This window comes from Prunus avium, chromosome 1 (genome assembly GCF_965620075.1).
Source record: "Prunus avium chromosome 1, drPruAviu1.hap1.1, whole genome shotgun sequence".
NCBI classification, from domain to species: Eukaryota; Viridiplantae; Streptophyta; class Magnoliopsida; order Rosales; family Rosaceae; genus Prunus; species Prunus avium.
Genome location: NC_142284.1, coordinates 15265536 through 15280597, shown reverse-complemented (window position 1 = coordinate 15280597; position 15062 = coordinate 15265536). Strand labels below are relative to the sequence as shown.

Below are 15062 nucleotides of genomic sequence, written 5' to 3'. Positions count from 1 at the left end.
CAATGCCGAGAACTTGGGGGTACTGTGCCGCCCTGACATACTGCTTCATTGACCGATTAGATGCCCCGGCGAGGGTTGGGCCACCGCTGATCGTGCTGATCATATTGATTTGCCGATTGGCGTTCGGCATTGGCGCCTGCTGGGGTCTGGCTATGTTTTGATCCAGCTTGCCCTCCCGAATGAGCCGCTCGACGATTTTCCGCAAGCTGATGCAGTCCTCAGTGTTGTGGCTATTCTGCTGGTGGTATCGGCAGAATTTTCCTGTATCCCTGCCATCTTGCCGATTAGGCTTCCGGAACGCTGGCTTCGGGATTATCTCGTTTTCGTTCATCAGCACCGCCTCGTAGGAGGTATTGAGCAGGGTGAACACCTCTGTCCCCTGGTTATGTGCCGGTAGTGGGGCTCGGTAGTTGTCCCTGCCGTACCTGCTCTTATTTTTCTTGGAATGCCCCTTTTGGGAGCTTCCGGCATCTTTGCGCTTGTGGCTTTCAAGGTATCCGGCAGTTTGTGCTGCTGGCGCGAACGGCGATGCCTGTGCCGTGGAGGACCGTTGTATGGGTTCGCTCTGCCGAGCCGTGGGCTCGGCCCTCGAGTTGAAGTAGTCAGCTTTGGTGTGGATTGCCGCTTGCTTCATGAGTTCATCGTACGTACGCCAATTGCTGCTGTGTACCAGATATCGAAAGTGTGAGGACCGTAGGCCACTCTTGAAGGCGTCGTAGGCTGCCCTGTCATCGGTATCTAGACATCTCGAGTATTCATGGCTGAATCGTGCGGCATACTCACGCAATGGTTCGTAATCTCTCTGCCGGATGGTATACAGATCATCGGCAGAATACAGTATGTCCGTCTGAATCATAAAATGGTTCAGGAAAATCTGTTTTAGCTCGTCGAAGGAATCTACCGTTCCTGGTTCCAGACGGTAGAACCAGTTCAGAGCCGCTTCTGTGAGCGAAGAGGGGAACAGAAGGCACAGTCCTTCGTCGCTTAGCCCTCGGCACCCTACAGCCGATTGGAAAGAGTGAAGGTGTGTCAGTGGATCCTCCACTCCTGTGTAAGGGGTTATGCGTAGGGGCTGTACGTCTCTGTCTTGCCGGGAGCGCCTTATGCGTTCGGTGAAGGGTCTTGGCCGAAGCCTTCCCCAGTCTGGCTCCTGAGAACGAGTTCGATCGTCCTCCATCTTCTGTACCCTTTGAAGGAGGAGGCGAATGACAGGGTCCCTGTCCGGTATCTCCTCCGCGGTTTGATGCACTGATCGCTAGTGGGACCTGATAGGGTTAACTTCAGAGAATTTCGTCGGCGTTGCCGAACGGTAGGACGATGACCGATTGGTGGAAGGATCGTACTCTTGGTCAGACTCTGCCGTTGATTCCAAGACTTGTATCCTCCGTATCGGCGACTTCCTCCCCATGTTTCTCAGTCGGGGATCGTCCAGGTGGGCATTTATCCTGATCGGCGATTCCTGCCGTTCGGTATGCCGTTCGACTTCCCGCTCTAACAACCTGTGTCGACAATCGGAATAGACCTTCTTTGGCACATGGGGCTTATTTTTTGGTGCCGGGACTACCAATTGTTTAGACGGCGCAGGCGTTGCCTCTGCCACCTTCTTGCCCTTCCTCTGCCGACGGGGAGTCTGTAGGCTCTCGGAAGTTCGATCGGTCTGGATGTTTTGTGTTTTCTATTGATTGAGCAACTGTTGTGTTTCGTCCACTCTGGATGAGAGGAAGTTGTTATGTTCCTGTAACCTAGCCATGTCCTGCAGAAGGGATATGACTTGGGCTAAAAGCTCTGCGTTCTCAGCGGGTTGGAGTACAGGTGGATTAGTTGCCGGGGTGCATGGGGGTGGCGCTGGGCTAACCCCGCTAGGCATGCCGAACGGCATCCCCTCCTGCGGTAGGAACGTAGTTTTCGAGTTGGTCCCCATATGTTTTGGGATAAAGGGTCGATTTTATCGTTTCCCATAGACGGCGCCAAACTGTTGACGCCAAAAAGTGGTTCTCTGACTTTGAGGGTCAACTTAGTAATTTTATGCCTTCGGTATGCTTGTGGCCTCGGTAGGGAGCGTGATCTGTAAAGATGAGAGAACGCTCGGTAAGACCTAAGGCACCGGTGTGGTACCGGCCGAAGGCTCTCTGATGCTTAAGTAAGTTCGGGAATAGAAAGTTCAACTGACAGATCAATAGGCTTGTATGCCGTTAGTTCTGATTACCTCTATTTTGGGGTAGTTGGCTTCTTTTATAGGCCTTGGGAGGTGTGCATTTCGTTGATAATTTCGATGTGGGACTGTGGACGTCGCTGGGGAGCATGCCACGTGTCCCATGAGAGGGTGTTGCCATAATGGGGCGATCGGTAGGTAGGGTGCCGAGGGTGTCCATGACCAAGCTCGAAGTCTTCCACGTGTCTTGTCCTCATTGGCGGTTCATTTTGGGTATAAACAGCATTTATTTCTTCTGCCAATATATTAATATAAGTTAACATCATATATTCTGATATCAACTTGTTCTGAACTAACCCTGGCCGCATCCTGCTCCCTTTTCGCCTTGCTGACAACCAACAACAAGGAAGCTAAGGGGGGAGGTGGCCACTGCCCCTCCTCCCCTCCGCCCATCTTCCCCTCCCTCTCCTCATCTCTCCTTCTTTTTCTCCCATCTTTTTCCTTCCTCTTATCCCCTCTTCTCCTCCCCTCCCCCTCCCCAAATAGTCTAGATCTATTTGGATCTAGGTGTGTTTGTCTGTTTGTTTTGTTTGGTTGTTTTTGAGGTGTTCTAGGTGACTGGTGTTGTCTTTGTCTTGGCAGCAGCAACAGTAGTGACGCTAGATTGTGTCTCTCCTTGGGAGAGTTGTGATACCTAGTGGCTGATGTTTTGTCTCTGTTTTAACGTCAGCGATAGCAGCGACGCTGGTGGTAGTTGTTGGGATGTGGTGCTGTTCTCTACTCTGCGCCGACCGAAGAACTATGCTTGGTCATAGGAGGTTTTCTTTGTCAGGTTTTGAGTTGAAGTGGAGTGCTTCTCAGGGGTCTTTTTACTGTTGTTTCTGTGTTCCTCCTCCGTGTTCTTTCTTGGTTTCTGCTATGACCTTACAGTTTGTGTGGGTGTCAAAGGACTATGATTTCGCTCATAGAAGGCTTCTTCTGACAGTTGGGATGTTCTGCGGTCCTCTCCTGTGGGTTTACTATTTGGGGTTTCTACGGTCCTCTCATGTGGGTCTACTGTGTTGGTCTCTAGTTGCGGTTCTCGTCTTTGTGTTTGTTTTCATTTTTGACTTGTTCTTTTATTGCAATGGTCCAAAGTGACCAGAATTTGACTCTCTTGTTAGTCCATGACGTGTGGTCACTACTACAAAAAACACTTTGTGTGACGAAATAAGTTTGTTGCGCAAAGTACAACTTCGTCGCGCAAGTTCTGTCGCGCAAAGCTCGTGGAGAAAGCATTTGTGCGACGAAAAATATTCTTTGTCGCCCAGAGCTACTTTGCGCAACAAATAATAACAACTTTGCGCGACGAATAATAACGTCGCTCAAAGATACTTTGCACGACGAATACTAACCACTTTGTGCGACGAATCCTAACTACTTTGCGCGACGAATAATAACAACTTTGCTCGACGAATATTAACTACTTTGCGCGACGAATATTAACTACTTTGCGCGCGACGAATATTATCTATTTTGCACGACGAATATTATCTACTTTGCGCGACGAACCTAAACTACTTTGCGAGACAAAAGTTAACGTCGCTCAACGGTCATAAACGAAAAATCACGATTTAACGGTTATTTCAACTCTGATTTTGATGATTTTTTACAGCTACACTCCTTGACCATATATGAATACAATGACTGAATTTGATCTTCAATTTAAAATATTTACACTAGTGGATACCACAAAATCTTATGTTATATTTAATAAAAGTATAAATAAACTCTTAATTGTTAGTGAATATATTGTTTTGATGGCATACGCATTCTACGAAACTAGTTTCAATGATCCAACCGTCAAACTTGTTTGTTTATACTTCGAGATCATATACGCCAAAAATCGGAAAAAATAAACATTAAGAGATCAAGTAACGAGCAAAATATTTCGACTGTTATAAACGAAAAATCACGATTTAACGGTTATTTCAACTCTAATTTTGATGATTTTTTACAGCTACACTCCTTGACCCTATATGAATACAATGAACTAATTCGATCGTCAATTTAAAATATTTACACTAGTGGATACCACAAAATCTTATGTTATATTTAACAAAAGTATAAATAAACTCTTAATTGTTAGTGAATATATTATTTTGATGGCATATGCATTCTACGAAACTAGTTTCAACGATCCAACCGTCAAACTTGTTTGTTTATACTTCGAGATCATATACACCAAAAATCGGAAAAAATAAACATTCAGATATCAAGTAATGGGACAAAACATTTTGATGGTTATAAATGAAAAATCACAATTTAACGGTTATTTCAATTTCGATTTTGATGATTTTTTACATCTACCCTCCTTGACCCTATATGAATACAATGAACTAATTCGATCGTCAATTTAAAATATATATTTTCTAACAAAAACCCAATTCGAACTACAATAATATATTTTTCTAACAAAAATCTGATCCGAACTAAAATAATAAATTTAAAGCTACTTAATAAATATATGTTCACCCGTTTTGATTTACTTCCTGAGATGACAGGGCAAAGTTCCCCATTAATTCAAAGACCATGTTTTGGTCAGTGAATTAACTTTCTTTATGTGTTGAGCGTGCCACTGTTAGCAATTTTTCAACCCTAACAGACTTATGGTAAAAATAACTTGCGCCCCAAGTTACTAACTTTTACCAAACGATTGTGAATTTGGGTGAGGAATATCTCCCAAGTAAGTTCTTTTCTATGCCTTAGACTGGTAAGGACTTTTACAATTTATCTCAGTATAAAAACCGGCAGTTCTGACCAGAATGAAAGATGACAGATTGAACCAATTTCAGGCAGAACTCCCTTTTACAAGACTCAAAAAGGGAAAAACTGACTATACAAGGACAAGAAGAGGGCTGTGCTTCCATTTCTGTCTGGATAGTTGCCTCTGTTCTGAGCTGGACTGGGTACGCCTGTGCTGGACTGGACTTTTAACAACTTCAACTGCTAGGCTTCAGCTGCAAATCGATACCAAAGCTTGAGTTTGGCAGAGCTTTAATCTATTTCGAACCCTGGAAGGCTTTTGGATGGGCAGAACTGGGACTTCTCCAGTCTGAAAGGGGCAGAAGTGGCTGGACTCGAGCTGGAAATGGGCTGTAATACCTGTGCTGCTTAGTCAGGGCTCTTCACAAATTTGTTGAGTTTTTCATATTTGAGGAAACTCGAAACTCTGCTTAGCTTGGCTTTTACTGAACCAAATTTGTAACGAGAGAAACCTCGTTATTGTTGACTAGCGAACTGGGATTCAAACCAGAGGTAGCGATTTAAACTTGTCTTTGCTGGGAGAAGACAGGATGATTCTGCAAGCTTGTTGGCAAGCTTTTGAATATTTCAGGCTCGAAGTCTGTTGGAACTTGTTTAGGATTTTTGTGATCAAGTGATCATTTGAGTGTTTGTCTTTTGACTGAGTTTTGGTTGGTTGGTTGATTGATTGTCCGTTGCTCTGTACACCCTCTCTTGTATATATAGGAAGTGTTCCTCCGAGAATGGGCGGCAAGTAATCAAAAGATCTTTTTAATTTTAAAATGAAATAAACAGGGGTTCTATCCATTTTCTGGCGAGTAAGCACTCAACGATTAGTTCCTGAGGTGACCACTTCTGTATTTTTGATGGAGTGTCATGCCTGTTCTTCCATTCCACCTGCTTCTGCAAAAGGTCTGGAGTTTTGGAGATGGCTGGCTCTCAGCTTTTGGACAGCTTCCTGTTTCCCGCTTATCTCTCTTTTTATAAAAACAGAGTCTGCTTATCCTCGAAAATGGCATTCCTCCAAAATATCAGAATATCTTTTAGATAAACTAAGCGGGTTCTAATATTCTGGCAACAAGCTACTTTAGATTTTTTCTTCTTTTATACCTGCTCCTGTTCTATTTTCAGTTTTCAGCCGAAATTATTGACTCCTCCAAGTCAGGGATCACGTGGGACTATTCCGTTTTAAAGGCCAGCTTGAGTCTAGTTTGCTTTTGAGCCTAATTTTGGATTTCTTCGAGGCCCAAGTTTTTTCTGATTCCTATTGTTCCCAGGCCTTTTAATGTTTTGGGCCGTGTTCTTGGCCTGTCCACTCGTTTAATGGGCTGGGTCGTGCTGATGGGCTTGAGGTCGTCTGATACAAGCGGCCTAGGAGATGGTGTGGGCTTTTGTTTTCGGCGTGCTAAATTTTGGGCCCAAACAATATATATACCGTTTAATTTCTTAAGTGTTATGCATACAAAAAAAAAAAAAAAAATTGGTTTAGGCGACGAAATATTTGGATTACGTTATGCAAAGATTTTTAAAAAATTATTTTTTTATTTTATTTATTTTTGTAAAGACTTTGCGCGACGAATCACACTTGGTAGCACAATACTTTGTGCAACGAAGTTTAGTAATTGATCGTGCAAAGACATGCAAAGATTTTAAAAAATAATTTATTTAATTTATTTATTTTTGTAAAGACTTTGCGCAACGAACAACTCTTGGTAGTGCAATACTTTGTGCAACGAAGTTTAGTAATTGGTCGCGCAAAGTCATGCAAAGATTTTAAAAAATAATTTTTTTATTTTATTTATTTTTGTAAAGACTTTGCGCGACGAATCACACTTGGTAGCGCAATACTTTGAGCAACGAAGTTTAGTAATTGGTCGCACAAAGTCATGCAAAGATTTTGAAAAATAATATGTTTTATTTATTTATTTTTGTAAAGACTTTGCGCGACGAATCACACTTGGTAGCGCAATACTTTGCACAACGAAGTTTAGTAATTGGTCGCGCAAAGTCATGCAAAGATTTTAAAAAATAATTTTTTTATTTTATTTATTTTTGTAAAGACTTTGTGCGACGAATCATACTTGGTAGCGCAATACTTTATGCTACGAAGTTTAGTAATTGGTTGCGCAAAGTCATTCAAAGATTTTAAAAAATAATTTTTTATTTTTATTTATTTTTGTAAAGACTTTGCGCAACGATTTTTTGTCGTCGCTCAAAAATTTGTCACACAAAGTGACTTTGGGCGACGATTGTTTTTCGTTATGCAAAATTTAGTCGCGTAAGACTTTTAGCGACGAAGTTTTGGCTTTCGTCGCGCAAAAGTTGGTCGTGCAAGGGGTTTTTTTTACTAGTGAATACTCTTTCCTCCCCTGGGATTTGTCCCATGAGGTTGTCCTAGGAAGGTTTTAACAAGGCCACTGTACCATGTCGCTCTTTGTACGTCTGTGGTTTTATGAATGAATTCTCCTTTCTCCAAAAAAAAAAAAAACAGTATATATTCTATGACGAGCATGAACAAAGAGATGTAGAAGTTGATTATACCAAGATATCTAGTTTCCCAAATTGGACTTTGACAAAATCGGCAAGGGAAGCAATGCTTGCAGCGTCTGTTCCATCAAGCTGATGAAAAACCACAAGGTCTGAGAGGCCAAACTCTTTCAATTTGTCAACAGCTTCAAGACCCCTCTTCTCGTCTCTGGCCATTAACACAACTATGACCCCAATTAAAGCCAACTGCCTAAACCATCACAATAGGAGTAGAAGAAGAAGATTCAGTGACATCTGACGTGATGATAGATGGCGGCGGCAGTAGAAGATTAGACGATGACGACGACAGTAGGAGATATAAGACAGCACAGGTTTAGGTGTATAAGCTAGGTGCAGCGGAAATAGGTATTTTTCAGGATTAGGGTTTTGATGTTGTAGAGACGGATCGGAACCCGCTTTGATACCAACTCAAAATAATTAGGGTTTAAACTTATATGTTTATTCTTCTCCCAAGGAGGAATATATATACTACCTACAGTGTAGGTACAAATAGGAAATATGTACAAAATCTCCTAATTCTACTCAAATTAGATAATTACAATAAAATATAAATTCTATTCCTAATAGGAACGTTGACTCACACCAACACCTAACGGTGGCAAATCCAACCCCTTTATTAGCTCCTATGACCACTGCATACCTGACAAAAAGAATAAGAAAAGGGCGTTATATATTGTTTGTGGCCAAGGGGTTGTGTATATATGAATCTTAAAAACAACAGGGAAGCAGTTTGGTAATACCTCTGGCTCTTTGCTGCTTCTGCCATTGTTGATGGGCTTTTTAGCTCTCTTATCTTATATTTGTACCCCTGCAAATACAATGTACATTGTTTTTATGGCCATTTTCTATTTGTATTGTTTCTTTCAAAGTATTCAACGATTTGTTTTTGGTTGCTTAATTTTGTCTTCTTTGTCTGTTCTTTCTTACTTAATTTTACTAAACAAGGCATGATACATGAATAGTCTACTACCATATTTGCCACCTTGTAGTTTGTGTCTCACTCAGTCAGGAGGACCAACCTCAACTCTTAGTCCAAGCTAAGTTAGAAAGTCCAACAAAAGTCAACCTTTGTTGTGGTCAATGTGTCAATATTACATTGAGATTTCAAAAGATAGTCTTGTACGATTGAATATTACAAGAACTTGAAAAAGGATCTTTCACTCTGTTACCATCAAAAGAAGAGACCAGAGGGACAACAATTTCAGCGGCTTCATCAATGGTGAAGATGCCAGCATTGAAGTGTAAGAATATTTTATAAATATTCTATGTGATCCACATGAAATGACTTATGTGGTAAATAAATTGTTTAATTAGTTTTATAAATATTTTTCAGAATAATTATATTGGTCAAATAAAGAGAAGTAGTTTCATATTTTATTACTGTGATGGGTGATAATTGATTATGGGCTTTACTAGGAAACAAGTCCCATCTCTGCCTATAATAGTGCACATACCCATCTTATGTACACCGATGAAAACATGTGTTAGGGTTTTCTAACGTGCAAAAGGATAGAAAGAGAGAAATCTATTTCCTCTACACTGATGGCTCGCTTACAGATCGCTCAAGAAAAATATCTTGATATAGTAGAAGACTAATCATTCAAGATATGTATGTAATTTAAGTCTAATTGAATTTCCACCTAATGCTATTGTGAAAATCATGAAGTTCTAGATCTTAGGTCATGGATTGGGTCTTATGATTTTACCCAATATTAAGTTTACATGAACTTGAAATCTGTTTTGACAAATCCAGGGCATAGACAGTTGGCGCAGAGACTTGGGTACTTCTTGGCATCAAGGAGAAGAAAGTTCATATTTTCTCTCGGTCATAATTATTGGAAATGAGCCTCGACCAACCCACATAAGACCAAAATTGTTGTGCATCTAAACCAGACATTTGCTTTACTTAAGGTTCAAGTAATGTATTATTTGATTGCTAATGTATCAACATTTTATCAAGACTCAAAGACCTCTGTAACATGCACTAACCAGCTAATTAGGCAGCTAGGGTTTGTTCGGAAGTACATGTCATACGAAAGGAGCTCTTGGAATCATGTTATGGAGGCAAGAACTGTTCTACACAGATAATAGTGTCACTGTATTTAGAAACAAGCAGGTACAATTTAACTAGACTAGTCCACTGGATAAAAATATCTCCCCCTTATTAGTTAATTCTATAAAAATATCTTCAGGGTCCATAATGGTTCCATTAACCCCAGCATTGTTTCGAATATTTTAACATTTTCACAGCAAAAAAGTAAATAAATAACCTACTTGGTATTTAAAAAAAGTAAATATTTTTATTATTTTAACATCTTGTTTGATTGATGGAGATTTTTTAAAACGTGAGTTGGCAACTTAAGGGTTTGTTTGGTTGGTTTAATTTCTTATGTCTAATACAAATTTAAAAGTACATTATAATTAATTTGAATAAAATATTCCTTATCCCAATGAAATTAGGAAACAGGAAACTATATATACATATGTAGCGTGAGGCTTTTGTAAACACTAGCTACTGTGATTTAGGGTTTCCAAATTTTGCTATAATCTTTTCTCTTTCAGACAAGATGAAGTTTGTTTGCGATCAGGCTTTGAAGGAGCAGCAATGCGAGCGAGAGCCTCCTGTTGACGTTGACGTTGACAATGACGACTTTGGTGGACTCGCTTGCCCTCCGCTGGACGACCTTGAAGCTGTCTTCATCCTTGAGAGTGAAACCACGACTTTCGATCCCTCCAACTTGTTCGACGACATCAAACTTGATGAGCGCCGCTTGGCAATTCTCCAGAAGCCCAAGAAACCACCATCTCACGGCAAAGGCAAGGATTTGGAGACCCTCCGCTTGATGCTAAGCGCACCACCTGCATCTTCTTGTCAACAAAACCCAACAAAATCTGATGCTCATCATCAACAGCAAGACTGGGGTGATGAGGACAAGTTGGAGAATAGTAAGCGAAAGCTTCACCAAGGCTATCAAGAGTTCCAAAACAAGAGAAAGAAAATTCAACTTCTTGACGTCAAGAACTTGCCTTTGCCATCTAAGCCTCAGCGAGGCCGGGTTTTGAGCAAGACCAGTTCGAGGAAGTGCCCAGAGCCTTCTGATTTTTTGGAGAGCCAACAAAACCCTAAGGGGCCCACAAAATCTACTCATCATGATCTTCATCATCGGCAAGATTGGGGTGATGAAGAGAAGTTGGAGAACAGTAAGAGAAAGCTTCACCAAAGCTATCAAGAGTTGCAAAAGAAGAGAAAGAAAATTCAAATTCTGGACATCAAGAACTTGCCTATGCCGCCGAAGCCGCAACGAGGTCGGGTTTTGAACAAGAACAAGTTGTTGGCCAGTTCCAGGAAGTGCCAAGCCTTCTGATTTCTTGGAGAGCACGTGATCTTATTGTTTAGTTTATTCACTTCATTCATTAATTGTTTGTGATCAGTTTATGTAACACGAGTATTCATCAAAATAGAAACTCCCGTTCTTCAGGTCAATATGTAATTGACGCATTAAAAACATTAGTAATCAAATTTGGAGAACAATAAACCAATCTAGGGAAGATTTCTAAAGATAGAAAATTAATGAGCATGCATCCATTTTAGTTAACAAACAAACTTGTCACATCACTGATTTACATAAATTTTAACAATATACTTTGTTACATTGAAAATCCAAGATGCTGCCCCAACAAATGATATGCACAACTTGATCATCTTCAATCATGCACATGATACTTCAGACCGAACAAAGAAGAGGCCAGAAGGGCCATCACTGGGCAGCAATGCTAACTTCAGAACACTTGCAGCACCTTCTACAACGGACAAGATGCCGGTATTTCTTGGCTAGAATCCTTGTTAATGCATTTATTGCTGCTTTTGAGACTCTATATGGAGGAAAAACAGGCCAGCCGTTGCTTTCAATAAAACCCTCCTTGAAGTCTTTTAGTAGCTGTGTCAATACCTCATCTACTCTCTCTTCTGTTAGGTAATCAGAATCACTTAAAATGCCTTTGACCCAATCACTTGGTATGTTCATAACTGGAGGAGTGGAATAAGTGCTTCAGCTGTTCTTTTAGTACCATAGTAATTTATTTGCAAGCATGAGAATGCATAATTTATTTTATTTATCAGCAAAAGGCTTTAAAAACATTTATGCACAGATTGCAGAAATATTTATCAAGCGAGATAAGTAAATCCAAAAGGTAGCAAATTATTGGAAAACTCCTAAATTGATTCAAATCAGATCATTTCCCCTACTAAAAACGGCATAGCATTAAGCGAAACAGATCTTTGACCAAACCACAGATCAATTGAAATATTCACATGACCACATACATTGAAGCGTTTAGCTTTTGATAGCTATAGAAAAAATTAATTCGAAAGACTTACCATGCCAGTAGACTTTGCTATAGCTATAAATGCATCAGCATCTCCTATGGCTCCAAAAATCTCTGCATTGTTCACCTGTGCAGAGCCAACTGTCTCACTATCTGTTTTAATTTAGCAAAGAAAAGAAAAATGTAGAAAGTGCAATTAAAAGAAAGTTGGTGGATCCTCTGATTACTTGGATAATCTCTTTGGTTCTATAACCAACCATAAAGGCCAATGCCAAACCCCTTAACTCCAGCCACTGATCTTTCTTGGGTACTTGTAAATTGTACAGAGAGTTCATATCATATATGAAAAGAACTCAAACAAACAGAGTGACAAACATAGTGAGATATAGATCAACAACTGGAAGTGGACACAATAAGCAAGCATGATATAGATCAGCCACTCAATTTTACAGTAACCTTCAAAAGGCAGAAACTTTTTCAAGAAACCTGCAGCTATGATCATATACATACCAAGATATCGAGTTTCCCAAACTGGGTTTTGATGAACGCTGCCAAGGAAGCAACAGTAGCAGAGCTAGCCACATCAAGTTGATGAAAAACCACTTGGCCTGAGCGGCCAGACTCTTTGAGTTTCTCAACAGCTTCAAGACCCCTTTTCTCATCTCTAGAAGTTAAGACTACAGTGAACCCATTTGAGGCCAACTGCCTCACAGTTTCCAATCCTATGCCTTTGTTTGCTCCAGTAACAACAGCATACCTGAGAAAACAAAGACCCAAATACAAGTTTCTTTAACAATAAAAAAAAGAAGCAAGCCAAAAAGAAACAAAGCATAAAGGACCCTGAATTGCCACCTCTTTGTTGCTTCTGCCATTGAGTGGAGAGAGAGTATGAAAGTAAAGTAGTGTGAACACGGCGAAATAGAAACTATGCTCTTCAGGTCAATATGTAATTGACGCATTAAAAACATTAGTGACTAAAATATCGGGATGCTATTATTAATGCCATGCATACATGCAATCCTCATATTGAAAGTAGAAAAAACTTAAAAAGGATCTGTTGGTGGTTCCAAATTCCAATATACTTGGTTGCATTAAAAAAATAAGTTCAAGATGCTACCCAATCTTCAATCAAAGATCTGACACTACATTCTGAACAAAGAAGAAGCTTGAAGGGCCATCATTGGGCAACAATGCTAATTTCACAACCCTTGCTGCACCAAACTCACAAAACATAAGGCCAGCGCCATAGAAAGGCTTGTACGAGTTACCACATGTTCTAGTCAGTAACATTGGAGATATGAAAGAAGTAGCACAAGTTACGATAAATAATTAATGGACTGGCTGCTAGAACATGTAGTAAGCCGTTCAGCCTATCTATGATGCTAGTTTTTGTTTTGTCAGTTTGGTGAGCTTTTCGGGTGCCAAATTTGTTGTTGCTGGTCTAACATTTCCCGGAAGGACAATCTTATAAATAGAATTTGAAATAGAAGCCATATTGAGCTGGATGGTTAGTAGCATCAAGGGATTTTTTATAGCCCAAGAACATTCAAATGAAATGATCAAAAAGCACATCATGATTTCTACGCTTTGTTAGTTGGTTAGCATGCAGCCTATGTGCTGAGAAACTTTTGACTCAAAAACCAATCCCCATTGCACTGTTGTAGACTCAACAACCAATCATGATTTGTCTTAATCGCTGATCTATTACAATTCAGTTAGATTAGACAAAACTAATCCCAAATTGAACCAAATACAAAACAATGCTCAAGTTTTCTTTTTGTGGTTTTGGGTTAGAAAATAAGACTCAATTTATTCCAAAGTTCCAACCGAACACACCTGTTCAGAATTCCAACATTCTTATTGTTTATGCATATAATTCAGCCAACATATGAGATATAAAAACCATGTCCCGGGCCAGAAAGTGTGGTGGTCTGCTCAGTCAAATTTGTTTTTCCTCCTAGATTTTCCAATACCTTCCCTTTTAGGTTATGAATTTTGTTTTGTTTTTGTTCTTATTGTCACAATGCATTGTCCAGGCCCAGAAAGTGTTTACCTTTGTGTAACAAATGTAACAAGCTTTGGGATTGGATTGGATTGTACTAAAAAGAAAAGGAGGTGAGTGGTGGTAATGTAGAAACTGGCAGTGCAGTGCCAAAAAGGATGTCAGTTTCAGATTGCAGAGAGTGTCTAAGAAATGTGGTAGGACTTTGTCATAGAGCTGCAAGGTCACATGACAGCCATGTGATCATTGAAGAAACAGGTTTTACATTTGACCTTCCAGTCAGCTTTATAATCAGATGTTCATATCTTCTTTTTTTTCTTCTTCTTCTTCTTTCCAGTGCAGGCGCAAAAATAATGGTTCCTCATTCAAAAGTCAGCAATATAATTGCTTCTAGTCTCATATGATCAAATGGGCAGCACGTGCCTTGTTGGAGTTCCTCAATTCCCTCAATCAGTACTCTTGTCTCTCACATCCATAGAGAGAGGTGAGAGATGAGAGATGAGAGATGAGAGAGAGAGAGAGAAAGAGAGGTCTAAATTTTCTTATTTCTATGTTACCTGCAGGTTTTGGTACGGTGATATATAACTCTATATATATTTTCTGACATGCTTTGCTCATTGTTCTGCTGCATACTATTATTTCCTTCCTGGGTAAGCTGTATAGTAGTTTTTTTCTGTTCTTTTGCTCTTTGTTTTTTGCTTTGACTGGCTCTTGGAAGTGGTCAGAATTAAAAGGAAGAAAGAAAAAAGATTGAAAACGTGCAACACTTATTCTTGTGGTGGGAGTGGGAGGTGCATATTTCCATTTCAGAACCCCAAGTTAATAATACTCAGCACAAAAATCAAGAAGCAAACATTCAATTCATTTCAATGAAGAAAGTAAAGAAATCCAATGTGATTTGAATGAATAAAAACAATGGCTGAGGAATATGAGCTTGAGGACAAATTAACAACCAAGCCATGAGGGAAACTCCTCAGCCCTTTTCCCTACAGGTCAGGAATCCAAGGTGACCCAATTGGGAGGAGATAACAGAGACCAATGTACATACATGCTTAGAGGCATGTGGTTTACTGGTTTTTTATGCTAATTATTTAGACTGTTTTTATGTACCCTCCAAACACATCTCTATCCAAAGATAGCTAAAACATTATCCCAATCCCATTGAAAAAAGAGGAAAAGGACTATCCAAGCACATCTAGCTAGCTTGTATTCTGTGAGATTCCACTACAAGTCTAAAATCAATTATGAAAC

General features: G+C 40.0%; 2 protein-coding genes across 2 annotated transcripts in view; one reads left to right on the top strand and one right to left on the bottom strand.

The window, feature by feature from the left end:
* Positions 1 to 12681, bottom strand: part of LOC110773735 ((+)-neomenthol dehydrogenase-like) — a 34773-nt gene extending 22092 nt beyond the window's left edge. The window contains exons 1-3 of the mRNA XM_088246869.1: positions 12662 to 12681; positions 12418 to 12566; positions 7478 to 7575 (exon numbers count right to left, since the gene is read on the bottom strand). Coding sequence (XP_088102995.1) covers positions 7478 to 7575; positions 12418 to 12566; positions 12662 to 12681 — 267 coding nt within the window. The remainder of the gene's footprint in view (positions 1 to 7477; positions 7576 to 12417; positions 12567 to 12661) is intronic.
* On the top strand, positions 10051 to 10848 carry LOC148297405 (uncharacterized). Its single transcript, XM_088246729.1, has one exon. It carries the CDS (start codon positions 10051 to 10053, stop codon positions 10846 to 10848), a length of 798 nt encoding a protein of 265 aa, XP_088102855.1.
* Positions 12682 to 15062: the final 2381 nt, after the last annotated feature.